Source organism: Buteo buteo, chromosome 22 (genome assembly GCF_964188355.1).
Source record: "Buteo buteo chromosome 22, bButBut1.hap1.1, whole genome shotgun sequence".
Lineage (NCBI taxonomy): Eukaryota > Metazoa > Chordata > Aves > Accipitriformes > Accipitridae > Buteo > Buteo buteo.
Genome location: NC_134192.1, coordinates 563,671 through 589,280, shown reverse-complemented (window position 1 = coordinate 589,280; position 25,610 = coordinate 563,671). Strand labels below are relative to the sequence as shown.

Sequence of the window (25,610 nt, the reverse complement as noted above, 5' to 3'; positions counted from 1 at the left end):
AAACTCCACCGCCCTGGCTGCCCGCTCCTCTTGGAGGGGGCTGCCCCGCCGCCTGCCCCTGCCCGCGCTGCCTGCCTTACCTCCCCGGTGCCAGGGTGCCAGGAGCCACTCCGCCTTGGCCATGGCCGGGAGGCTGCTCGCTCCTGCGCCCGGGAGCCCGTGCTTCGAAGAGAGGCCGAGGAGAGAAGGGAGCTTCCCCCGCCTTCGGCCAGCTCCAGCCCCGGGGGGGAGAGGAAGCGACCAGGAACTGGCTGTTTGAGTCAGCGCCACAGCCCATTGTCCCGGCCCCGGCCCCTCTTCCTTCCCTGCCACCGGCCCGGGGGAGGGATGGCGGAGGGGCCGTGGGTTTGCGCAGCCCATCCTCCGTCCACCCGCCCTGACGGCGGTTCGCCCGGGGGTCCTGCGAAGGCGGCGGGTCGAGGCGGAGGGGCTCGTCCCTTTCTCCGTGCGTCCCGGCTGCAGTGCCCGGAGAGGGGACAGGGTCCCGGGGGCCACGGCAGGGACGGGCTGGGCTGCCCCCCCCGGGGCTGAGCAGAGTCACGGAGCCAAAACATCCCCCAGCCACGGCTGGAGCAGCAACCGGCACCATCTAAAAGCTGCGGGTGACTTGGGGGGACACCAACGCACGCCGGCTCATCCCCCCAGCAGAGCGAGGCTGTACCTGCGCGCCCCAGCGGCCTTCGGCATCCTCACCTGGGAAGCAGCACCCCGGAGCCTGCCGCTGCCTCCCGGCTGGGTCGAGCTGCTCTCCCCCTCCAGCCTCCCAACACTTAGGAGCTAAAAAAATGCAGGGGGCCTTTCTGAATTCACCTGACTCTGCCCTGGAAGCTGCAAGAGCCCCCAGAGCTTCCTCTTGCTTTGGCTCCTTCCAAAAGCCTCAAGCAAAGGCTCCACAGGGACCACTTTCCCAGCACCCCAGGGGTTTGTAAAGCTGAGCGTGGTTTTCCCGGATGATGGCGGCCCTGGGGAGCCAGGACTGCAGCAGAGATGGGAATGCAGCCCCGAGCCCTGGCTTACTTTGAGAAGTGGCTTTAGGGGGCAGGGGTAGCACGGGGAGCACGTGGCTTGCCAGGGGCTGGTACCATCCGCCCCCGTGCAACACCACAGACCCAAATGATGGGGTGGGTAAAGGACGGCAGATACCAGCAGGGTTCACTTTCCTGCTGGCAACCCAGGCAGCACTCGCATGTGGCTCTGACAGACAGGGGGACAAGGAGACCTCCTGCCATGGCTGGTGCTTCCTCTGGGACCCCGTCCCACAGTTATAGTGCCAGCTGAGGACAGACGCAATAACTGGAGAGCTGCCTCCCAGCCCCACCAGACTATTGGGCACAGAGACCTGCAAACTCATCACATAAGTTCCAGCAGCCTACAAGCATGCTGCCTTCTCCGACGAGCCCCTCCAAACACCACCACGCTCACAAGCAAGCAGCCTGGGCTCAGGAGCGGCCTGCTCGGCTTTTCCGATGCGCGAGGAAGGGGCGCGGGGGGATGCGAGCCCCCACCAGAGTTAGATGAGCATCAAAGACGCATATTGGCCAAGCGGGCAGAGCTAAGGTTCACATGCCCCAGATTCATCCAGCCTTTCCCAGCCCGTCGAGACATGAGGAAGGCTGGATTTTAATGATCAGGGATGCCACCGTGAAGACCCCTCTGTGCGCTGCCCTGCGCTCGGGGCAGAAGAACGATCCTGCCTGGGATGAGCCGAGGTACCTCCTGGTACCGTGGGTCCCTGCCCTCCTCTCCCGGCTGGCGGGCGTCCTACCCTGCCAGCAACCCAGACCCACCGCAGGGCTGCTTCTTATCAAGTTTCAGCTCCCTCCCCTCAGCAGATAAGCTCCAGCCTAGACCCGCAGCCGCCTCTCCGCAAGGAAGCCTGCATGTAGCTGCTCAGGAATGCCCAAGCCATTGAAGTCCCAGCAGCCTGGAGCTTAACAGCCCAGGAGCATCCAAATATTCACCCCAGCTTCACACCCAAGATGAGTTTCGAGCTGTCCAGTGGCAAATCCCGTTCCTCCCTGCTCCCAGCAGCCAGGCACAGCTCTGTCGTCTCCCCAGGGGAGGCCAGGCACCCAAGGAAGATCTGCCAGAGATATCCAGGCTGGCAGGGAGGCATGCCCTGAGCCCGACGACAGAGATGAACCAGCTTTGGTGCAAAGGCTGGCCTTGCAAACCCCCCTTGGGCCCTTCCCGGCAGCGCTGGGAAGGTGATTTGCAGCTCCCAAGAATCCCTTTGATGATGCAGAAGCATGATTAGCTCCCGTCCCCCTCCAAGCTGTGCCGGACAGTTGTAGGGGTGGGTGAGGCAGGCAAGGAGCAGGCCAGCATCCCGTGGCCCCCTCTGAGTCCAGCAGTCCCACCGCTGCCCACCTCCTGTGCCCCGTGAGATAGGAGCCAAGGGCCACGTGCTGGGTACCGACCGGCACAGCATCCTTCATCCCTCAGGACCCACCAGATCAGCACCCCTCCTGATCCCCCACGCAAACTGAAGCTCTTTTGCCCCGTTTCAGTCCTTTGCAACCATCGCTACAACGGTGGCTGCAAAATTAGAGAGAGACAGGCTGTACTTCCACCCCCTCTGCCCGCTAATTATTAAGCTGTGACAGTCACTTGGGTTGTGACAATCACTCCCCATTTTCTTGCAGCTTCTAAGCAATTTTCCTGAGGTCTCTCCCAGGGCTGGCAGCTCCCTGCCACTGCCCGCACTGTCGCGTCCCGGCTCTCGAGCCAGCGGCCAGCCAAAGGGCAGTGGGCGCGGGAGCCGGGGCCAGCAGAGTCCGGCACGCTGTGCTCCAGGGCACACACGGGGAAACAGATGTCAGACAGGGCCCTGAGCCAGGAGCTGTGGCAGACCCCAGCCCCTCCGGTCTTCTGGCATTTCCAGGAGCTGGGCTGGGTCGGGAAGGGGAGCCAGAGTCCCTGGTGTCTGGAAAGGGTTGCTGAACTGCCTGGGCCAGCCAGGTGGGGACAAAGGAGTGACCGGACAGGTCCTGCTTGTTCGACCCAGCTTTTTCAGAGGGCACCTGCACTGAGCTGCCCGCTCCTGGCTCAGAGCGAGCCCTATGCTTGCCCTGCTCCCCGCAAATGACCCCTGCAGATTTGCAGGGCTTTCTGCCTTCCTTAGAAAATTTGTGGTACAAGGTCCCTCAGAAACACCCACTACCTTCACGATCGGTGGGAAAAGGGAACTGGGGGGCCGTGCAGGCACAGGCTCCCTGCTTCGGCAGGACTCACGTCTAGGGCCAGCAAGTGCAAGGGCTCCCTGCTGCCCGGGGCTGGCTCCCCACTGCCCGGGGCTGGCTCCCCGCACCTCAGGGCTGGCTCCCCACAGTCGGAGCTGGCTGCCCACGGCTGGAGCTGGCTCTACACTGCCCGGGGCTGGCTCCCCGCATCTCGGGGCTTGCTCCCCATGGTTGGAGCTGGCTCCCTGCACCTTGGGGCTCGCTCCCCATGGTTGGGGCTGACTGCCCACGGTTGGGGCTGGCTCCCTGCTGCCTGGGGCTGGCTCCCCGCATCTTGGGGCTTGCTCCCCATGGTTGGAGCTGACTGCCCACGGTTGGGGCTGGCTCCCCGCTGCCTGGGGCTGGCTCCCTGCACCTCGGGGCTTGCTCCCCATGGTTGGAGCTGGCTCCCTGCTGCCCGGGGCTGGCTCCCTGCACCTTGGGGCTCGCTCCCCATGGTTGGGGCTGGCTCCCCACTGCCCGGGGCTGGCTGCCTGCAGCTCGGGGTGTGGGTCAGCACCTGCTCCACGCACCGGAGGACGGTGGTGGGCCCCACCGCGAGCCCCATCCCTCGCCGTCCTTGCCAGCGAGGCCAAGCCTCAGCTGGAGGTGACCTCTCCCCGTGTCCTCCAAGCGACCCAAAGGGGACGGGTAGCCTGGGGCTTGGGGAGGGGAGTGGGGGGGGGGCCGCCGCGGCAGAGGCCGAGCCTCCCCCTCCCCTGCCGCTGCCGCCCGCTCCATCCCGTCCGGCGGGGGCAGCGCGGGGAGCGGCTCCGGTCCCGGTCCCGGTCCCGGTCCGGGTCCGGGTCCGGGTCCCGGCCCCGGTCCCGCCCCGTCCCGTCCCCCGGTACCTGTTGCTGAGCGCATCCTGCCCCGCCGCTGGCTGCGCGGCGCCTTCCGCTGCGCGTTGCCCATCCTCCGCCGCGGCTCGCCCGGCCCAGGTGGTCAGAGCGCCGCCGCCCCCGGGCCGCTCCCCGCCGGCTCCATGCCTCCCCCGCCGCCGGGCCCGCCGCGCCGCGCCGCCCCGCCGCGCCGAGCGGGGAGGAGGAGCCGCCGGGCCGGGCCGGGCCGGGCCGGGCCCAGCCGGGCCGCAGCGCATCGCACCGCACCGCACCGGGCGGCCCCCTCCCCGCCGCATCGGCCGCCGGCCCGACCGCCCCCTCGGAGCCCGCCCGCCGCGCCGGGGCCGCCGAGCGGGCGCCCAATGGCGGCTGCTGCGGGGGACGGCCGGGGGCAGCGGGGCCCGGCGGGCGGGCGGGCGGCCGGGGGCGGCACCGGGGCTGGGCACCCCCCGGGCGATGGGGCTGGGGGCGGGCACCGGGACTGGGCAGGCCTCTGGGGTGATGGGGCCGGGGGGTCCTGGGGCTGGGCAGCTCCCTGGGGTGATGGGGCTCGGGGTCCTAGGGCTGCGAACCCAGCTCCCTGGGGTGGTGGGGCTGGGGGGGTCCTGGGGCTGGGCAGCCCCCTGGGGTGGTGGGGCTGGGGGGGTGGGCCTGGGCCTGGGCAGCCCCCTGGGGCGATGGGGCTGGGGGGGGATCCTGGGGCTGGGCAGCTCCCTGGGGTGGTGGGGCTGGGGGGGGTGTTCTGGGGCTGGGCAGCCCCCTGGGGCGATGGGGCTGGGGGGGGGATCCTGGGGCTGGGCAGCTCCCTGGGGTGGTGGGGCTGGGGGGGTCCTGAGGTTGGGCAGCTCCCTGGGGTGATGGGGCTGGGGGGGGTCCTGGGCCTGGGCAGCCCCCTGGGGTGATGGGGCTGGGAGGGGGTCCTGGGGCTGGCCCTGTGGGGTGGGAGGCTGAGCATGGGGCAGATGGAGGCAAAAGGGCAGGGAGGATGGCAGCTCCGAAAGCAGCTTGAGCCATGCGCTGGTGCAGTGGGAGTCAGGAGGATGTGGGATGAGCTCTTGGGGCTGGCATCCTGTGGGGGGAGCCTCTGTGAGAGCCATGGGACACTGCAAGAGCCAGGCCTGTGGGCGATGGGGTCTCTGGTAGGAGAAAGGGAGGGCGTCTCTGGCTGCCAGCACCTCCAGGGTCCCCATCGCTGGCACTGAACATCCTGGGCAGTACCACATCTGCACAAGGCTGAGCTACACTCGGGGACCCCCCCCACAAGGGCTACACGCCTGGATCAACTATTGCCCTTGAGCTTCTTCTTCCCCCGGCCCAAACCTCACCACATCCCACTGATGGGGAAAAAAACACTCCCAGATCAGGGGAAACTTGCTCAATGTGCCCTGGCCTCCAGCAAGCGAGCAGCCCTTTGCACCCAGGAGCCAGAGGTACTCGGTGATGGCTCAGCCCAGCCGCTCGCTCCGTCCCAGGCCGGAGCATCCCTTACATGCTGAAGCTCAGCAGCCGCGTAGCGACAGAAAGGACCAGAAAGCGCTGGGAGGTTGTTATGGAAACAGCCACAAATTGGATCAGTACTTGGCGCAAGGAGCAGTTTGTGTGACTGATGTGGGAGCAGGTGGGTGTGACAGCCGCAGCGGTGCGGGGGCCCCACGGTGGCACCCCCGGCTCCCGCAGCCCCGTGCCGTGCCCCCGTGCCGGGGCAGAGCTGCAGCAGCGCTTCGGCCTGCGCGGACAGCCCACGATGGGGCTGTGGCAGGAGCTGTGGGCAGCGCAGGCGTACTCCCACCTCACCCTGGCCTCTGCGCGCTCTCCGGGAAGACGAAGGACAGAGGCGAGCCTGGGGTGGTTTGCAGAAATGCCATCGAGAAGATATTGTCCCCCAAGCCCCCAGCCAAGCCAAGGCACACTATTGTCGAGCCAGGCTGCAGCAGCACCTCTGCAAACAGCTCCACTGAGGGTTGTGGGGTCCACGATTCGACAGCACGCCTGTCTTTCCGCACCCTGTTCCAGGGAGCCAAGCAAGCTACTCATCACTCCGAGCTACTTGTCATCTCATCTAGGGTGAAGCCCTAGACCCCGTGTCCTCCTCCGAGCCCTGTGGGCACACGCAGCTCGCCTGCGCTTTCCCAACTGCGCGCTTCTTGCAGCCCGAGCGAGCTTCCCGCGTGCTGCGAAGCGGCTCCCGGATGGTCCTTCCCACCCGCAGCAGGGGGACACACCATGACGGGGCCTGTGAAGGCAGGAGGGTGCGAGCGGCTGAGCGCACCCCGGCACGCCCCGGCCGCCCGCTGCGGGTGGGGAGCGGGGGGAAAAGCCCACACCGGCAGCTCCATCCAGCCCTGAGCGCGGGCTTCAGCGCAGCTCCCCGTTTCCAAAGTAGCCCCTCTCCTGGCAGAGAAAGCAGCTTCTTTGAAGAAGCCGTAAACGCTCGCTAAGTGGCCGAGCTGATTATTTTCTGGCCAAGAGACCACGTTAAAAAACAAGAACCAGCGAAGCAGATGAGCTCATTGGAGAACAACGGCTCGGGGCCACGCCGTGGCCGGGGGAGCGGGGCCAGGGCTGCGCAGGGCAGCACCCGCCTCGCTGCCAGGGCTGTGTGGGACGCTGAGGGCGTCCCACGTCCCGGCGGAGCGGGCGCCCGGTGGGGCACGGCCGGCAGCAGGGTCCCGGCTGAGCTGGAAGGCAGAGCCCAGGGTGCGGACCCCACGCCGGGCAGCCCCTCCGCTTGCCCCGCTGAAGGTGACCTCCCGCCTTCGTGCACCGCCGAGCTGCCCCGGCCAGGCCTGCCTGGCCCTGGCAGGGAATCTGCCTGCAGCGAGGGAAAAGCTGGGCTGAAACTGCCGTGCCACCTCGCGTCCCCTCCGGGTTCTGCATTCCTGGGATTCCTCCAGCGCAGCAACATATTTCCTCGCTCCGTGTCCCGGGAGCCGCGCCGGGGACTAACCCGTCCTCCCTGGGACCGGGTACTGCCGGCGGTGCCCTCCGGTCTCCTGGTTTGCCCACGGCTGGAGGAGCCGGCAGCCTGGCTCCCGCCGAGCAGCCACGTCCCCAGCAGCCTGCTGGAGCCCGCCACGGAGCCGTGGACGGGGTGGGCATACTGGGGGAGCGAGAGCTGCGAGGGGCTGCCCCAGCGCGCCGACCCCACGCGCCCCAGCCCCAGAGCTCGGCATCACGGTGCCCAGCGAGCTTATGGCTGTGCCACGGCCACGCTCTTCTCCAGGCTCAGGACCGCAGCTCCGCACCCCTCGCCCCCTCCAGTTGCTCAGGGGAGGGAAAACACACCGTGGGCTCGGCAACGGGGTCCTCTGATGGCCCCTGTGCCACCAGCACAGGACAAGCTGCGAGGCCTCTGCTGCCCACGCAAAGGTTGGGCCCAGGGGACGCAGGGACCCCGGCACTAATCACCCCAACAACCCGCACCCACATCCCTAGCCACCCAGAGCTTCCTCTGGGTGGGGAAAACTGAATGCACCCCAAAACGGCTGTGCCAGAGAACCAGCGCAGACCCAGACTGCCACCATGTGCCGTGATGCCATCACTGGTTTGTGTCATTTATGAGCCCATCACGGGAGACATGGGGCGCAAGGCGTGGCACTGGCATCTCCCCCTGTGTGGCCACCAGATCCCCCAGCACCTCTGCCCACAGCGGCAGGAGGTGGGCAGCAGCACAGGGACACGCTGGACACTGTCCTCCCCATGGGGTTCCTGGGGATGCTCCCTGCCCCAGCCATAGTGGGTGGGGAGGAAGAAGAGGGACACATCCAGCCCTAGGGCTGGGCACAGGCATGGGTGCTGCCCAGGGAGCGGAGGGCACTGCATCCCCCCCATGGGGCTCTGCCCGCTGTCACCATCGGTGTGTCCCGGCGCTGCGAGCCCTTGCATGACAGGCGATGAGGCGCCCAGCCAGCCCCATCCCGCCATCCCCATCGCTCAGCACCTGTGGGTAGGAGCCAGAAGGAGCCGAGCAGGCGGCTTTGCCAGCCCCGGCTGTGCGGGCAAGCCCTGGGGCTGCCCGCTGCCAGCACCCAGCTTTGGAGATGGCTGCCCATCCCGTGCCATGCACCCACCACGCTCCCTGCCCTTGTCCTGCCGTGCTGCCAGCCCCCTCCCCGGAGCGGGGCAGTGAGCCCAGCAGGCGGGGAGAAGGATAAAACTTCTACGTACCCAGCTCTGCCTCCTCCTCTTCCTCTTCTTGCAGGGACTGAGGCCACGGGGGACAAAGGCTGCCCCGTGCCCCACCAGCTGCTCCAAACCCCCATGGCCGCTCACGGGGTGAGCTGGCAGCTACCCCGGCTGGGAGCGGGGGAACGGCCACGGCGCCAAATCTGCCGCTTGCTCACTCGCTCGCTAACGCTAACTCGATCCAGGTTTGCTGGGAGAAAGGCTGGATGGAAACGCTTCTCCCACCCCAGCCCAGGCCCTTCTTAAAGATATAGCTACATGTCCCTGCTGCGGATGCCGGAGCCATGGAGACAGAGCGGGGCTGGAGCGTCCGGCCAGCCTGCCCCGCACAGCACGGCTGCTAGCTGGCATCCCTCTGGCAGGTCCCGGGAGCTGCAACAAGGGGCGCGATCGGTGGGACCCCTGGAGAGGAGATGCCAACCCACCACCCGTGGTGTCGGGCTGTGCCAGCCCACGTGGCTGCCGTGGGCAGCACCAGCCTTCCCTCTCCTGTAATTAATAGGGATCAGGCAGTTAGGTGAAGGGCTTTGCTCCAGACTCCTGCCCGGAGCAGCTCGAGCAGCTCCCCCTTGCCTGTCTGTGGGGACAGGACGGCCCCACAGTGCTCCCCAAGCCTGGAGCAAGAGCACTGGGCTCAGGCACGCTCCCGGGAGGGCTTGGGGAAAGGATTTAGGAGACCATCGCCAAAGCACAGACGGGCAGCTCGTCTTGGCACAGGCTGGTGGGCACCATGTGCAGCCCGGCGCGACCCACCAACCTGCCCCTCGCTGCCTGCCCAGTGCTCCTGCGTCTGCCCGGGGGCTTCCCTCAGCCACGGCCCTTCCCTGGGGCTGGAGAGCTCCTGGGGGAGCAGGGCGACGTGTGGGGCAGGCAAGCCATCCTGCCACCCTTCCCCTACCTCCTGCTGCGCCTGTCCTGCAGGTCAGCAGAAACCTGGGGCCACCAGGCAGCTTTCGCCAGCACAAATCCCCCCCAGCCTTTTGCCTGACTTCTTCCAGCCGAGCACCCGGCACCGGGAGCCCTCGGGCTTTCCACGTAAGCATGAAACGAGCCATTCCCATGCACACAGCATAGGCATCCACAGCCCATCCCAGCCAAACCAGGAAAAGAGGGTTTGCAAAGCCACGGGGCTGCATGGCCACATGGAGCTGGCGTGGGCTGTGGCAGGGAAGGCACCAGTGCTGGCAGGGACCCTCCGACAGCTCTCGTCCCAAGGCACCCGCTGCCAATTCAGGTGTGCATTAGCCTGGCTTCATGCTCCTGCTGCCCATTCTGCTTGCTGCAGCAGAAAATCCCCGTTAGCCTTTTTCTGCCACTTCAGGAAATGATATGGCAGCTTCTGCCTGTCTGCCAGCTCTGGCAAACAACTCCTGGGCGTACGGCCCCATCACTCAGGCAGTGATTTGGGCACGTTTGGAAAGGCTGTGTGTGCTCATGACGTGGTGTGCAAGCAGATCTGCTGTGTCCGAGATGCTGCCTGGCTGCTTGTGAGACAGCAGAGGGCAAGGATGCCAGGTGGCAAGCCTGGCGCAGCCGAAATGCGTCACATGCATGGATGAACTGCTCGGGTGCAGGTGAACCTGGCGTGCTGGCAATGATGCACCAGAGCACGAGCTGACATGCAGCCATGAACCAACCGCGCGTGGGTCATGCTTGCGGGACGAGATGGATCTGCCACCTCCAGACCAGACAGTGCAGGCAGGTCTGGAGGATTTTAAGGAGCAAACACAGCTCCTTCCTACCGCCACGCGCGCTTTCCCACAGCCAGACGTCATCTCCAACCCTGGGCCTGGGGGGCAAAGCCTGCCGAGCAACTTGCTGGATGAACGCACACTATCAACCCCTTCCCGTCAGCTGCTTTGGAGGAGCTCAGAGACCCTCCCTCCGCTCCGGCTCGCTCGGGTACCCACCAGTCGGCAGGGCCTTGTGCTTCGTCCAGCCGCAGCCCGAACCTGGGCTGCCCACAGCCCGTGGGTTTCTCTCCTAGCGTGGGTTGCAATGGGATGAGCTGGAGCATCTCAGCCTCCCGGCAGCCCTTTGCCAAAGCCATCAGCCCCAGGGCTCGCTGGGGAGCAGCCTGAAGAAGGTCAAAGCTGGCCTCACAGCCCCCCCGAGGCCGGCTGCACCCCACGGCCTTCGGGGAGGCAGCCATCCAGACCCCCCCCCGCCGCCTTGGCTGGGCTCCCAGCACGGGCAGGAAGGGAGCCGGTCCCACACAGGCAGCCTCTCGCAGGTGGCCCCGGCAGCCCACGCGCTGCCTGACAGCCGGGACCACCCGGGAGGCTGCCGGCTGCCAGCCGCAACCGTGGGGAGGGGGAACGCGCCGGGGGGGCCGGCTGGAGCCGGGGAGCCTCTCCCTGCACCGGACGAGGGTGCACCCACGAGCTGGATCTGCGAAGAGAGATCTGCTCCCTCTGCTCGGCAGGATGCGGCCGCGCGAGAGCCCCTGGGATGGCGACGGGCGAGCCCTGCCAGGCGGGTAGATGCCAGCGACTGCGGAGAAAGAGCCCTGGCCCCCAGTACTGCAGGCAGGGAAGGAGCCTGGGCAGCCCCTGGTCCAGCGACGGGCTGGGGCTGGCAGCCATGGGTGCAGCAAGTGCGCTGCGAGGGACAGCAAAGGGTGCTGGAGCAGGGATCCTGCGAATGCATGGGGTTTGTCTCAGGGCTGACCCCACAGCAGCAAAGACCCCACAATTTCACTGTGCAAGGAGCAAGCGCGGCAAGACAACCCATGAGCATCTCTCCAGGCGCTGCCTTCCCCTCTCAGTGCCCTGGCAGGCAGGGGGCTGATAAGTTTGCCGGCGCCTGCTGCGAGCTGCAGGAACCCCTTTCCTTTGGGATTTCAGAGACCGTGAGAGCCACAGACCAGTTGAGGCTCCTCCAAGGGAAGCCAGCATGGAGCACTGGCGGCACAGATCCCGACACCCATTGCACGTGCAGGATCCCCTCGCCTCTGCAACAGGCGCATGTGTGCATGTTCAGACACGTAAGCACATGCATGAGGATGGTGTTTGCCCTGCACCAGGGATGCAGGGTGCCCTGCTGTCCCCATCCTCCTGCCAAGCCATGGGGACACTGAGGCAGGATCCGAGCTCACGCTGGGGCTGCGCTGCTCGGTATGGATGCGGCTGGTGACTTGAGGTGCTGGGAAGGGAGGAAAATTGCCGCTAACAGCCATTGCCTGGTTAACTGGGGGAATTAGCTTGTTCCTCCCGGCTGCTTCGATCTGCTGTCATTAGACTAACTCTAGGAGCTAACGACCCGCTCCCGATCTCTGATCTCTGTACTGCCCACCACGCTCAGCCTCCCCCAGCCGCCGGGCAGCTCCACTAAAGCTCCTGGAGCTGTGACCAGCTGCCAGCCGTCGCACCGTGCCAGGTTGGCATCTGCGCTGGGGGTCAGGGCTCCGGTGGAAGGAGGTCCATCACCCCGACATGCCGGTGGGTACTCACCCAGAACCGTGCACACGCTGCTGCCGGCACCCGAAGCGCCAGCCTGCTCCCCCGCCAGCGGCATCTCGGTGCCTGTGGCGGGTGGCTGTCCTCGCTGCCAGGCACAAGCACAGGAGGAGGGTGGCGGAGCCCGCTGGCACGGGTGAGAAGAAGAAGAGCCGATTCTCCCTGCCAGCACACTCGGCCCGTTCAGCGCCGTGCCAGCTCTCACTCAATCTAGGCTTTGTGCTGCCAGCGAACAGCCCCCGTGCACGCGCAGTGGCCAGCGTGCTGCCCAGCCCCATGCCAGCGGCTGCGGGGTGCTGGGCACCACGTACCCGGGGAGTGGAGACCGTGTTGGGAGCTGGATATGAGTCTTCAAGGGACTGATGTGTTCCTAAGCAGCCAGGAGAGCTCCCTGATAGGTCCCTGTGTCACCCCCATGCCCATCAGGAGTGAAGCAGTGGGTGCCCAGCATGCACAGGAGAGCCCTTGGTGGCATTTGGGCCATGCTGAGCACTGCCAGGCACAGCCACAGCCCCCCATGGGTGGCAGCGAGGCCACATAATGTGCCTCAGGGGGATGCACGGGGTACCCCACTGCACAGGGGTGTCAGGGTGGGGGTGCCATTGGCCTGCCTGGAGGCACAAGCTGCAGCCCTGGCACCCACAGCAGCATGTGGGGAGGCTGGCAGCTGGGGTGGGGGACAGCGTGGCATCTTCTGCCCTTGGCCCCAGTGCCATGCAAGGGACAGGGCAGCATCAGCTGGGAGGCGGGGACAGCGAGGGCTGGGAGAGGGACAATGGGACACGAGGGGCTGTGGGGGAGGATGCTGGTTGCTGGGGTGCTGCAGGGTTTGGGGACAGGACTTGTTGCTGATCGGCATCCCCTCCCCACACCTTGGCTGCCCCCACGAGGTGTCTGAGGGCACAGGCAGGTGGGCAGCACAGAGCCAGCTGGCACCCACGGGTGCCAGAGCATTGCCAGCCGGGCACCCTGCTTGCTTTGCCAGTTCTGCTGTGCCACAGCAGCCCGGTGCTGCCAGGGCTCCTGAAATCCCTGCTCGCTGGGAGCCCAGGCCTGGGCTCAGGATGTGGGGCAGGAATATGGGGTGCCCTGAACACCCCAGCATGTGGCCCTGTGCCCCATGCTGGGTTGTGACGGGGCACTCCATGCACTGGCCCCATGTATTTCACCCCTGGGAACAGGGGTAGGAGCCCTGGCCATGCCGCCGGACGCGTCCCAGTCCCTGGTTGACAGTGCGCAGCCTGGCCCTGGGGTGAGCGGTTCCTGCCTTTCAGTCATTATGGTCTCAAGATGACCTTTGCTGCGCTCAGAAGCAGCACCACATGCTGTATGGAGATGGTCCATCAGGTTTGCACAGTGTCTGCCATCTGCCAACTAAGAAAGTCCTATAAACAGCAAGCACCAGGGGATGAGCCGCTGGTCCACAGCAGCGCGGGTGCTTGTGGTGTCACGCCTGGGTCCAGCGCCTGGCACCACCGAGAAGCATAGTCTCAAGGTGGGACAGAGCCCTCCGGCACCCGGTCACCTGCTTTCCAAAAAACAGCCCCACCAGCTACTGGTGCTTCACAAAGCACCCGGCTGAAAGAGAGAGCCCTTCTGCGAGTCAGGATGCCCCTTTGGGCACTACCAGAAATCCAGCCAGCAAAATGACCCTCTGCCGCTCCTTGCTGCCCGCACAACCCGCACACGTGTAGCGGTCCTGCCTGCACGCTCACACCTCTTCTTGCCCCGAGCATCAAGGAGATCTCTGCAGCTGGAAAACGGGTTGCCAAAGTGAGCTCCAACTCTTGCTTCCACATGGAGATGAATGCATCCTTCAAACTGCTTTAAGATGACGCAAGCTTCTTTGGAGACACATATGTGAAGCCAGTCCATGTTCCTGTGCACCGTAACTGCTGCCATATTCACAGCCAATGTGATGTGGTAAGTGCTTCCTAAGAGGAACCACTCTACTACAGAAATACTGGTACTAAAGGAGTCTCTCTTCTAAGCCACACCGCAGGGACTGGCCCAGGCAGGAGGAAACACGAACACCAGGGACGTGCAAGGCTGCGAGGGGACAGTGGTGCCCACCTTCCCTCGTGCCTCTGAGCACTTCTTGCTGGGTGACAGCGGTCCCGAGGACCTGCTGCCCCTGATGGCCACAGCCCAGCTCCCGAGGAAAGACCGCCAGCCGGATCAGCTCTCATGTAAATCCTTTCAAAATGCTACCCAAGGGTGAAAATCCTTCCAGTCAGAAGCAGGATTTGGGTCCATCTAAGCAGGAATCCCAGCCCCAGCAAAATCCCAGCAAGAAGGGAGAGAGGTCGCGGCAACGAACTGGAGATGGCACCCTCAACGTCAGCTCCCGAGATGTCCCAAGCGTGTCCCCCCAGACGGAGCCAGGCACCGCAGGGACTGCACGACCACGGACAGTGTGTGCTGGCAGGGGGGCTTGCAATCACGGAGGGTGGCAAAGCCCAGCTGGGGCTGCTCTTTCCTTGCAGCAACTTCAGCGGCGTAGGGAAGCTGCTGAAAGGCAGGGATGGTGTCTCCTCCTAACCACCGCGCTGCCTGCAGCATGCATTTTCCGAGAGCGGCTATCAGCCCACCGCTGAGGAGGGCCATCAGCCAAAGCGGGTCTGGGTGGGAGACGTGCGTTGTTCATTTATCCGCCTATTCGCTCAGCTGCTCCCGCAGACGGTTCCTGTTAAGAGGGAGGGTGCGGCTCCCCGCTCCCCCTCCTCTGGCAGCTGAAGCCATCCATCCCAGCCTTGGTCAGCTTCCCGCCTCCCGCCTGCGCAGAGGCAGCCTTTGGGGAAGCTGTGCTTTCCCCACCGATGCTGAAATAACCGCTGGTTTAGAAAAAAGCAGGCAGAGAAAATCTCTTGGAGGTCTGGGAGGTTTCTGGGGGCTGCTTCGCCCAGCAGAGGAGGCTGCAGCGGGTTGTGGCCAGGCTGGTCTCCCAGGGCAGGGACCTCAGCAAACTGCTTTGGCATTGCTGTGGGGGCAAGCAGCCTTCACCCTGCGCTTGCCACAGCCTGTCCTGATGGCCAAGGAGACTCAGAGCTGCCCCATGACAAATGCCCCTTCCCAGCGGCGATGCTGGCTGCAGCCGGTCAGGGCTGCCGGGGAGGAGAGCACCGCTCTCCCCATGCCTGTGGGCAGTGGCTGCTGGCAAGTGGGGATCAAAGCCACATCTCACTCTGAACCAACCCTTCTCATCCCCTGGGTTTGGGGTGTCTCCTTCCTCATGGCTCTGCACGGCGAGAGCTCTGCACCGCTCTTGGCACCTTCGCTCCAACTTGAAGGGCGCTGACCCCATGGAGAGGAGCTAGCGAGGGGGGCTGTGGGGCCAGAGGGAGCGGGGCTCAGCTACCTGGCCCCCAAAACAGAGCCATGGGTCGCCGGTAGGTTCACATGGGTGCACCCCTGGGGCTGTGGTCACATCTGTGGAGGTGGCTGCAGCCCCTGTCCCCGGCAGTGGCTCTGCCTGGGGCCGAGGGACAGCCCAGCCACTCCAGCCTGGCAGGACACTTGAGCAAGTCAGCAAGGGTTTTTTTCTCTCTTTCTTCCTGTTGTTTTTTTTTTTTAAACTGGTGACAGGATCTGGGGGAAAACATCTGTGCCAGCCCTTACCCACCCAGTGAGGAGAGAGCCGGGTGGAGGGTGCGGGGGGGCAGCAGCCTCTGGGTCTGGCTGACAGCTCTGCCTATCTCGATGGCTTGTTTCAAGATGAAGGCTGGGAGGTCAGAGGACGGCGAACGCTGCATATTTCGGCAAGAGCAGTAAACAGCTCCTCCTGCCAGCACAGCCTGGGGTTTCTTCCAGGGAACCATCCCCGGAGCTCTTCAGGGACGACGGTTCAAATAGCTCTCGGCGCCAGGCCCCCATCCTCTTCTTTGCTGAGATTTATTTCTAGAGCCGCTGGGTCCCGAGGGAAGAGGGCTGAGCTGGGAGCACTGGCTTGTGTCACCCAGCCGGTGCCCATGGAGCCACGGACAGGCAGGACGGCAGCTGGTTGGGGATCAGCATGAGAGCCAGCAAGCCAGAGTGCCAGGGGCTTTCCCAGGCTGCAAAGCAGCCCCCACCTTCAGTGCCAAGTGCTGGCAGGAGAGCCAGGTTCAGTGCCACCCCTCCAAGACGTAGCTGTGCCGAGGGGAGCGGGACAGGGAGCCTGGTACCCGCTCTTCCCTCAGCCGTAGCAGGACGCTCGTGCCCAGCCCTGGCATCCTCGCCTCCACATGCCGGTGGGCAGGATGCGCCCAGCTCCCTGGGGACTGGCGCGCACCCTCCCCGCTCTCACGCAACTGCCGATGAATAAGAGCAGAGGAATCCGACAGCCCTTGGCTGCCGTCTCACACTGGAAACAACCACACTGCCTCGTCAGATTAAGCGCTCCCCAGCCCTTCATCTGGCAGCAAGGCTGCTACACCAGCATCTCCCCCTCCTGATGAGGAAGACGAGGCAGCTCCCACTGGCTCACAGCCTCCAGACAGATGGACGGACATCTCCTGCTGCACAGTGGTGAACCAAGCTCCCCAGCCGTGGGGCTTCCCTTGCTGGTGAGGACACCCATGGCTTTTGGATCCCTTTAAACCTGCCTGGGAGGAACCAAAGCCAGGCAAAGGCTCCTGACCCAACTGTGGATGCCCAGACCTGGGAGCTGAAGTGGCGTGAGGACCATCCTTGGGACCATGCCAACCTGAGCTGGAGCGAGCTTGGCCATTCAGGGCTGGGCAGACAACCCCATGCCCTGCCTCCCCCCCAGGCAGCATGGCTGCGGTTTCCTAGCTGGGGTTTGGCAATGCCTGGAGCAATCCCACTTGCTGCAAAAGCCCTGAGAAGTCTCTGATCCCCACCATACAGTGTCAGCGAGGAGGCAGAGGATGGGACTAACCCGGCCCAGTGGAGATTGCGGCGAGCAGGTCCTGCAGCCGGCGCCGTGCCGGGCTGGTGTTGGCTCCAGCCCTGCCTGGGAAGGATGGCACCCGCTCGCTCCCAGGGCCCGAACCATCACTGTCCTTACAAGCTGGTCAGGCCAGCTGCGACATGTCGCCCAGACACCACTGGCTGCATAAAGGCTACACCAGGGAGTGTTCGGTCCTGGGTCATTTTCCCCTGCATCTCCCAGGGACGAGACATTGGGGTTTTGTTCCGGTTTAAGAGGAGAAATGTGATTTTTGCTATTGGATCCTCTTCGAGAAATGGAAACAAGGAGGAACAAAAACCCCAAACCCCGAGCAGGGTGTTGTTAAGTATTTGCTCCTCACTCAAGGGACTCTGCACGGTGCCGCAGCTCGGTGCAAAGCGCTCTTGCAGAGCCTTGGGCTGTCTCCGCTCTCCCCGTGCTGCTGGGGCACTGGGGGCTTGCAAAGAGCTCCCATCCTCCAGAGACATGAACCGTTCCCCTGTGACAGCCTGATGCTGGAGCTCTTAGAAAAACAAACAGCAACCGAAACAGCAATCGGAATTTTGTTCTTCCCCTAAGTAAAGAGTTCAGTAAAGCTGGAGGCTCCTGCATCCCACCGGCTGCAGGAACAGCGGTGGTGGATGGATGAGGAGCGGGTAGGAGGGTGGGTGTGTTGTGCTCCCCTTGGGGTGTGGGAAGAAATGCAAGCTCCCCCCCGCCAGTCTCTGCACTACCAGAGCAGGGGTGAAGGGGAGGTGTGGTGGGCACAGCTCCTCTCACTTCACACCGCCCCAGCTATTCCCACAAAAAAGAAATCAAAGCAGTTTTATCACCACGCACCCCCGACCCCCAGCTAGCCAGCCAACTCAGAGAGCTATCCCTGCACATCTGCATACATGCATATTCATGGCATTCTAATGAGGAGCTGCAGCACGGGAGGACTATTTGCCGGCTGCGTTACGCACGCTGCTTGCAACTAGCTGTGATGTTGCTCTATGAGAAACTCCAGGCGCATGGCACTGACGCGCAGCTGAAAACGCAACCCGGGGGCTACAAACCCAACCTGCCCGCAGCAGCGGCTGCCTCCCACCCTCACTGCGCTACAGCCATCGCTGCCGTCCCCCACGCCGTCCCACCCGCCTCCCACGCCGTCCCACCCTCCTCCCACAGCCGCCACGGCAGCACACAAGGCTCCTGTGGCCACGGAGAGCATTCCCAACCTGCCGGCCAGACGCGGGTGGCGAAGGACCATCTGGTCACCGTCACGGCCAGCTCCTCCTCCGGGAGACACCGGTCCAGCACGTGAGGTGACGACGCTGCAGGGTTTGGCGCTGCACTGGTGCTGTGCACGGGTCAGCTTGGGCGACTGTGATACCTTCTCGTCCCCTCATTTCTCTACCGGCCAATGCACGGGACAGTGGGAGCCTCTTCTTACCCCAATAACTGATTTACTCCACCAGCATTTGCAAGAGCGGTGGCTCTCCCAGGCCGAGGCTGAGCGCTCCGCTTGCTCCCTGCATCCGGGAAGCACGCTGCGAGGGTCTGGCAGTCATTTCCCATGGCTCCACGCAGACGGAGCAGCAAAACAGCACTTGCAAGGGGGTTTGCAGAAAGCACAAGAGGCACGCATTTTGCCAAGGGCCTGAGAAATGCACTGAGCTTCTGGGGAAAACGTGCTCGAACAACACTCCCCCTCCCCGCCCCGCCAAGACTTTTAAAATAAACTTTTATAAACAATTCCAAAACGAGCTTATTTTAAGCTCCTCTGAAACAGGCTGCCCGCTTCTGACCCAGCACAGGAGCCTGTGCCAAACCAAAACGCTTGAAATGGGAAATGAAAGCGGTCCAGGCAAAAACAAACCCTGCTCACTGCCAGGAGAGGGGACGAGCAGACAGGACGCCCGGGCTGCAACTTGTCATTTTCCCCGGACACACGCAACCGCGAGTGAAAGCTGCTCCGTGCTGACCTGCAGCTACACGCTGGCTGAAAGCGCACTGAGGGGACGGCCACCTCAGTCCCCTGCCCTGGGACGAGGGTGAAGCATCCAAGGCAAGGACGGCAGGGCGGACCAGCTCTCGCAGCCCGACGTCCCCGCTTTCCCAGAAACGGGCCCCGGTAATCGGGGACGCAGCGTGAAACGCGTGCTTGGCCGTCGGCCTGGAAAATGCCCGCTGCGTGCGGGAAAATAAAGGCCAGGCAGAGGGAAAGGCTGCTGCTGGGCTGTCCCAGCCTCACCCCAATGCCACAGGCTGTCACGGTCCCCTGGCCTGCCCCAGCGACCGCGACGACAAGGGCTTTGCGGTGGCATCGCCGCTCCCCGGCTCCGCCGACGGAAGAGCGGGGACCTCGACGGCGGGAGCCGCCGTGGGTCACCCACCCCTCAGAGGGGACGCGGGGGACCACGTCGGGGGCACCGGCGGCAGAGAGCCCCCCCGCCCCCCGCACTGGGGAGGGGAGACGGGACCCCCCTCGGCGCGGGCGGCAGCCCTGACGGGTGGCACCCCCGGCCGCGCATCCCTCCCGCCCCCCCCCACCTCCCCGGGGCTGGGGGACCCAGGGACCCCCCCGGGGGCGTCGGGCCGGGCCGGGCCGGGGGTCGCCTTACCTGGGGCGGCGTGCGCCCCGCGCAGCGGCCGGCCCCGCAGCAGCGCCTGCAGGCGAGCGGCTCGACGGTGCAGCCGCCCGGTGCGGCGACCCAGGGCCAGGACGTGGCCCTCGATGTCTCCCAGGAGGGCGAGCGAGTGGCCGCAGAGGTCGGCGAGCTGCCGGAGCAGGGTGAGTGCCGCCAGGCTGCAGGCGTCCCGCAGCTCGGCCAGCGGCACCGCCGGCCGCCCCCGCCGCGCCACCACGCTCCGCTTGTAGAAGGGCATGGCCCGGCTCGGCTCGGCCCGGTCCCGCCCGGCTCGGCTCGGCTCGGGCCGGCTGCCCCCCCCCGGCCGGCCCCGCGGCTGCGAGGGCTCTGGGCCGGCAGCGGCGCCGGGGCTCGGGGCCGGCCGGTGGGAGGAGGAGGAGGAGGAGGAAGAAGAGGAGGGAGGGGCGGCCCCGCTCGGGGATGCTCGGACCGGCGGCGGGGCCCGGGGGCTCGTCCCGGCAGCCGGGGGGGAGAGACCAGACCCGACCCGGCCCGGCGCGCTGCGCTGCGGGGAGCGGCGGGTCCGCTCCGGGCTGGCTCCCGGCGGGACCCCCCCGGCGCCGGCACCGCTCGGGCTGGGGGCACGGCCACCCCCCGGTGCCGGCTCTTCCCTCCCGGTGACCACCCGGGAGGGCACGGGCATCCCCCCTGCTTCCCACCATCGGCGGTTCCTCCCAGGCCAGGGCTGGCGGGGGGTGCAGGCATTGCCCCGCATCCCCGGCTCAGCTCCCCTGGGATTTGGGGGGGGGGGGCTCTGGGGCTGCTGTTCTCCAAGGGAAGGGCAGAAGCCCGATAGCTGCAGCAGGGGAAGCACGTTCATCTCGCATTTTTCTGGCATTCCTCTCCCGTGGATGTTCTTGGCCCCCAGCAGCTGCTGTCCTCCGCCCGTCCCCCCCTCTCCCCAGCGCGCACTAAAGCAAATATTTGTGCTGGCCCACAGTGGCAAAAATTCCCCTGTTTGAAGCCGTCTGCAGCCTGCCGTCCCTCTGGGGTGGCAGTGGGATGCCGCCGAGATGTGCTGGCTGCGGGTGTCCCGAGTCACCGCAGGCTGCGTGTTCTCCGGGCAGCCCGGTCTGGGCAGGGTCTTGGGCAGGGTTCGAGCTTGGGCGAGGCAAAGCTGCTGAGCAGAGCTGTGGGGCTGCTTTCTGCCCCGGCAGAGGGAGAGCACCTGGAAGGACATTTTCGCTGCAGGCTCCAAAGCCTCTTCCTTCAGGTCCCTGGACTTTTAAGCATCATTTTACGGCCACAGTGGGCCTGTACACCGCTCTGGGGCCACACCACTGAGTGACCCAGTGCTGTTTGCCCCTGCCTGTGTCCAGCCCAAAAGGGACAAGCCCGGCGAGGGTCAGGGTGCCAGGCACAGGGGGATGAGTTGGGTTTTCCAGTCCTTCAGCCAGGCTGCTCGCAGGGAGGCTCCAGCTGAGCCCAGGAACTCAGCATCCTGGGCAAGAGCAGCAGTGAGGGCAGGATCCCCACCAGCACTTGAGAAGCCTTTTGCTCTTCCCTAACCAGGCTAAATTTAACATGTTCTTATTTGATCTGTTCTTCATGCCAATATTTTTTCCCCTTCAGTAAGAAAAATGTGCATTGGCAGAATGTTCCTGTGCTATATGGGTGTCCCCAGGAGGGGACACAGGCTGGAAGCACAGTGCCGGGGCGGGAAGGATGGGGAACCCTTTTGTGGCTTGGAAGAGCCTCTAAGGAGGCCAGGTTTAATCTGAAAATGTATTTACTACTTCCTTGCCTGCATCTGCCCCTGTGCTGGCACATGCCCTGGGCAGTGTGCAGCAGCAATAGTCAAGAGAAGAGCAGCTGTGGTGGGTGCACCCCCAGATCCAGCTAGCCTGGCAGCCTGTCCCCAGCAGCCCCAGTTGCCTGGGGCAGAGTAGGAATGGAATTCCTACTGGGAATTTCCCAAGCTGGATGCCATTTCTCCTTGCATGGAGAGAGCTCCTGAGCTATTCCTGCTTCGCTTGGGCTCGTGTAAATGTTTGTGGATCCAAGCCCAGCTCCACAGGCCTGCTACCATCATGAGAAGAACATGCTGCTTTCTTCCCTTCCCCTTCCCCTTCCTCTTCCCCTTCTCCTTCCCTTTCCCCTTCCCTTTCCCACCTTTTTAGCTTCATTAGGTGCCCCTTAGCTCTTCTCTGTGATGAGAGCTCAACAGTGTCTTCTCCAGGACACTATCGGAGCTCTCCTACGTTGTCTCTTCCCTAGGCTGATGAGACCATGGTGGTCAGCACCTTCCCAGATGAAGTTCAGGCAGCAGGTAGGAGCTGAGGAGCACTGGTGGGCTTGGCTCTCTCCCCCGCTCACGATGCTCTAGGACTTTATGTTGTAGCTGCAAGTTCACACTCTGCTGCCTGGATTTCCCCGCAGGTGCGTTCCTACAGCTTGCAAGGTGTCATCAGGGATGAGCCCACCTCAAGCCTGGCCACCCCAGGGAGCCACCACTGCACACAGGTCTCGCCAAGGGCACAGGTGCTGTGGGAGTGAGATCCTTGCAATGCCAGGGATGGAGCCCAAATCCTGGGAGGCAAAAGCCTGGCCTGGGTTTTCTTTCTCATGCACACACACGTGGCATGGCAGTGGGTCAGGGGCGGGAGGTGTGGGGTAGGGGTAGCTGAAAGCCTACAGGATGGCTTCTTTTTGGTGTTTCAAACTGGGTGGGGAGCAGCTGGGACAGCCTACAAGCACCCGGTTGGCCTGGCCCCATAGCAGGGAGCCGTAGGCAGGCAGAGCCTGGGAGATGAGAGCTGTCCCAGTCTGAGCAGGACAGAAGGTGGAGCATCAAAGCCCCCCTGAAATAGTTCGGGGGGAGCGGAGCAGCTGCCGGAGACGGTGTGAAGATGATGGAGAGGAGAGGGCTGGCTTTCCACTGCGTGCAGAAGTCCCCATGCATGGGTGTGGGCTGGTGTCTCAAATGCGAGCTCTTCCAGCGCGAGAGGTTAACCTGGGGAGGGCAAATTCAACACCTCATCGCAGTCACAGGTTTGAACTGATTTACCCCAGACAAATGCGTGTCTCCCCATACACCCCTCCGTGGGAGAGGCCAGCTTTTGCATACTGCCTGTGAAACCACACAGTAGCTTTGTTCAGACACCTCCCCTGCCAGCACGACGTGGGTTTCTGTGTGTTGCAGTTGGGGAAACTGAGGCACGGGGGTCACATCCAGCTGGGAGGTAAAGAGGGTGAAGTCAGCCCAATTCTTTTGGCCTGGTCAGTTCTCGATCATGAATCATCTTCCGGGTAAGGAGAGCATCTGGAGCCCATCAGGATCAGTGGTACTGGTCTAGTGGGGAAGAACAGGCTGTGCTGAGCTCAGGGAGCCCACTCTGCTCTGCTCTGCTCACTTCCTATCCCCAGCCCACCCGCCCTTCCCAGCACTGCCAAACGAGAAAGAACACACATGGACAATGTGCCTATTTTTGTGGCTTTTCCAACAGGGATCTGCTTATTTTGAGATTTCTTTATAGAGCAAAATTCAAGAGCCAGGTTTAAAATGTCCTTCCTAACAGCTGCAATGCACACCTGGACACGATCCTGCTGGCGGTCAGGGATGAAGGCAGGGAACCCTACCTAAATATGAATTTATACAATTTTCTTCTGGTTTCGAGGCGTTTTCCCTTTGCTCTGCCTTGTGATGCAGGTTTGCTATGGCAGCAGTGCTAAGGTGTTCAGTGTTCGCTTCGGCTTGTTCCCAGGTCTCGAGGCTGGCTTAGCAAGCAGGAGGACTTTAAGCCTGGTAAGTGGAAAGGGCTTTTTCTTTTGCTTTCTGTGTGCCTTTGGCCTAATTTTCAAGCCTTTCTCTGCAACTGGAGAGGTCCAAACACCTCACCATCAAGTCCAAGTGGAGATCCTCAGGTAATCACCTGACTCTGGGAGCCAGGGGATTCATAAAACCATCACACAGCGCAAGAGCCTTAATAAATCACAAAATCTGGTTGCTTAGCAACTTAAACTGGCTTTTTCCTAAATGGAGTGTGTTCCTTAAGTCTTCTGTCAACTATTTAGCGTGAGAAAAATAAAACGACCCTTAAAACGTGAAGTAAGCTGCATAATGAAGTCACCACATTATTATGATGATCATTACATTAGGAGCGGGGCTGGCCAGGGCAGGAGAGCTGGAAATGAGCAGCCACAGCCCTGCAACGGCTCTGGAACTGCTGGACAAGCCCCAGCGGAGAAATCCCATGGGGAAGCAGTGCGGGAGCCTTGTAGCCCTGTGCCTGCGCCAGGTTATTTCCCTTCAGGTGCAGGGTCTCGATTCTCTGCCGGGGCCGGACCCCTCGGCGTGGGCAGAGCCGGGAGCCAGGCGCTGCTCCAGGGATGCAACTCGCTGTAATGGACGTGTGAAACCCCGGCGCATGGAGTGATGGGCTCGGGATCCTGTGGGAAACAGCTCAGTTGGCTACTGGCCGGGAAGGATCTTAGCCAGTTCTGCAAACACTGATTGCAACCAGATGCTGCGGGAGATGCTTTTCCTGCTCCGGCTCTGCTCCACCCCGCAGCAGAGCATCTCCCCGGAGGAAGGGGACATGGAATACCCTGGAGGCGATGCCTCGGGCAGGCTTTTTTTGGGTGGCAGGGCTTTGGTGGAGTCTCACTTGCTGGTGAGGGGGCAGGGGATGGGGATGCCAGGATCCTGGAGGGGGTTAGCAGGGGGACCTGACCTTTCTCCTTCTCCCCTCCTTGTCCTGGGGCCTCCCACTGCAGCAAGAACCAGGCAGCAGCTTTTAAGCTATTTGCCAAAGTGCACCGGCTAGGACAGCTGCTGGCTTGGCCTCCGCTTTGCTTCCAGCCAAGAGGAGCAGTGGGGAGGGAGCAGGAGGCACGTCGAGGAGCACAGAGCCCCGAGCGCAGCGGAGGAGCAGCCTCGCCTGGCCGCCCTCGCCCCGCAGTTGACGTAATGCCGAGCTGGACGGGGGGGGACACATGTTTGGCAGTGAGGGCTGCCGGATGCCTTGTATGGTTGGGATTTCCTCTGCTCTCTTGCTTGCTGGGGACTCCTGCAAGCTGCTGTGCAGCCACCCAGCCTTAGGGTCTGCTGCAGTCCCGGCAAGGTGGGCAGCTTGGGGAGCCCGCTCCTGCCCTTGCCTTGCAAACCCTGTCGGGAGGCTGACTGCCAGGTGCACACACTGCAAAGGCGAGACAGTAAATGTCTTTGCCTTGTGTCTTCTCACTTAACATCTGGCGATAAGAGTAAGTATCATCTCTTTACAAAATTGTCCACTCCAGAGGCATTCTTGGAAGTCTGTAAAGCCAGGGCAGTGACACCGGATGGGACCAATGACTCTGACGTTCAGCGTCCAACAGTCAAACTGGTGGTTTTTTTGCAGAACTGCTTCTTACTACACCAAGACCTCGACCCCAAGGGCAACACTTGGCCGGAGCCCACAGCCGCGGAGGTGAATCAAGCTTGTGCTCCCCATGGGCAGCATCTGACCGGAGCAAGACGCGATGGGTGCAGCTCTGGGCCGGAGCTGCTCTGCTCCAGCTCCTCCCAGGACCCCTCGCCCCGGGTCCCTGCCATGCTGCCCGGATGCCTGGGTCCCCCCTGCACCCACTGTGCAGCGAGCAGCAGGTGTGGGGCTCCCAGTGGCACCCCAGTGCCCACTGGAGGGTGCTCTCTGCCAAGGTTTGTGCCGTAGATGCTTCCAAGCAGCCCTTGGTGCAGCAGCTGGTGAGAAAAAAATAAGGTAGAGGTTGGACTGGTTTTGCTGGGATCTGCAAGTGCCTTCTCCAGTGACGAGGCGGTGCTGGACACCACCGGGCGTAGTGCAGGACCCCCACTGGAGCCATGCTCCGCGGAGCCAGCTCCTGCCTCTTGTCCCCCCCCCCGCCACCACCCTGCTTTGAGTTGCCCTCCCAGGCCTTTGCTGTGGGGCCATGGTTTCGTGGAGCGGCAGCCGAGGGAGCACGGCTGCTCCATGTGCCTGAGCTGTGGGTAAACACCTCCAGCCCATGCTGCATGGCCGTGCCACTCTCCGTGGTCTTGGGGCACACTGCCTTGGAGCCTGCGGGGCTACGGCTCCCAAGCCATCTCTTATGGTCCCTCTGGAAAGTCCCTTTTCCACTCCTGCTCCAAAATCCAGTAGTTTCTGCAGGCTCCCTGCTCACCCTGTGCCTCTTCCCAGGACTCTCCAAGCAACCTGTGCAATTTTATTGAGCAGCTCCCAGCACGGGCACACAGGCTGCAGGGGCCATGCGTCCCATCGGGCAACGTCCCACAGCCCAGGACACTGAGGGCAGGAGATGGAACAGCACCTGGGGTCAGACTTTTCTTCCATGCAATCCCCTTTATTTACTGAGTTACATGCAAGGTCTCCAGAACTTCATCTGAGCAACATGAAATATCGCCACCCAGGCAAATGGATCAC

At 63.7% G+C, this 25,610-nt stretch overlaps 1 protein-coding gene across 4 annotated transcripts in view; it reads right to left on the bottom strand.

The window, feature by feature from the left end:
* NHSL2 (NHS like 2) overlaps positions 1–19,585 on the bottom strand; it is a 34,473-nt gene extending 14,888 nt beyond the window's left edge. Inside the window, exon 1 of one of the 4 annotated variants that reach the window (XM_075053820.1) lies at positions 19,204–19,585. In XM_075053820.1, the coding sequence (XP_074909921.1) occupies positions 19,204–19,468 (265 nt within the window). In that variant the 5' untranslated portion in view covers positions 19,469–19,585. Of the gene's footprint in view, positions 1–80; positions 692–17,817; positions 18,002–19,203 lie in introns of those variants that run through there. The other 3 variants (XM_075053823.1, XM_075053819.1, XM_075053821.1) reach the window with 3 other exon arrangements.
* Between the last annotated feature and the right edge of the window lie 6,025 nt (positions 19,586–25,610).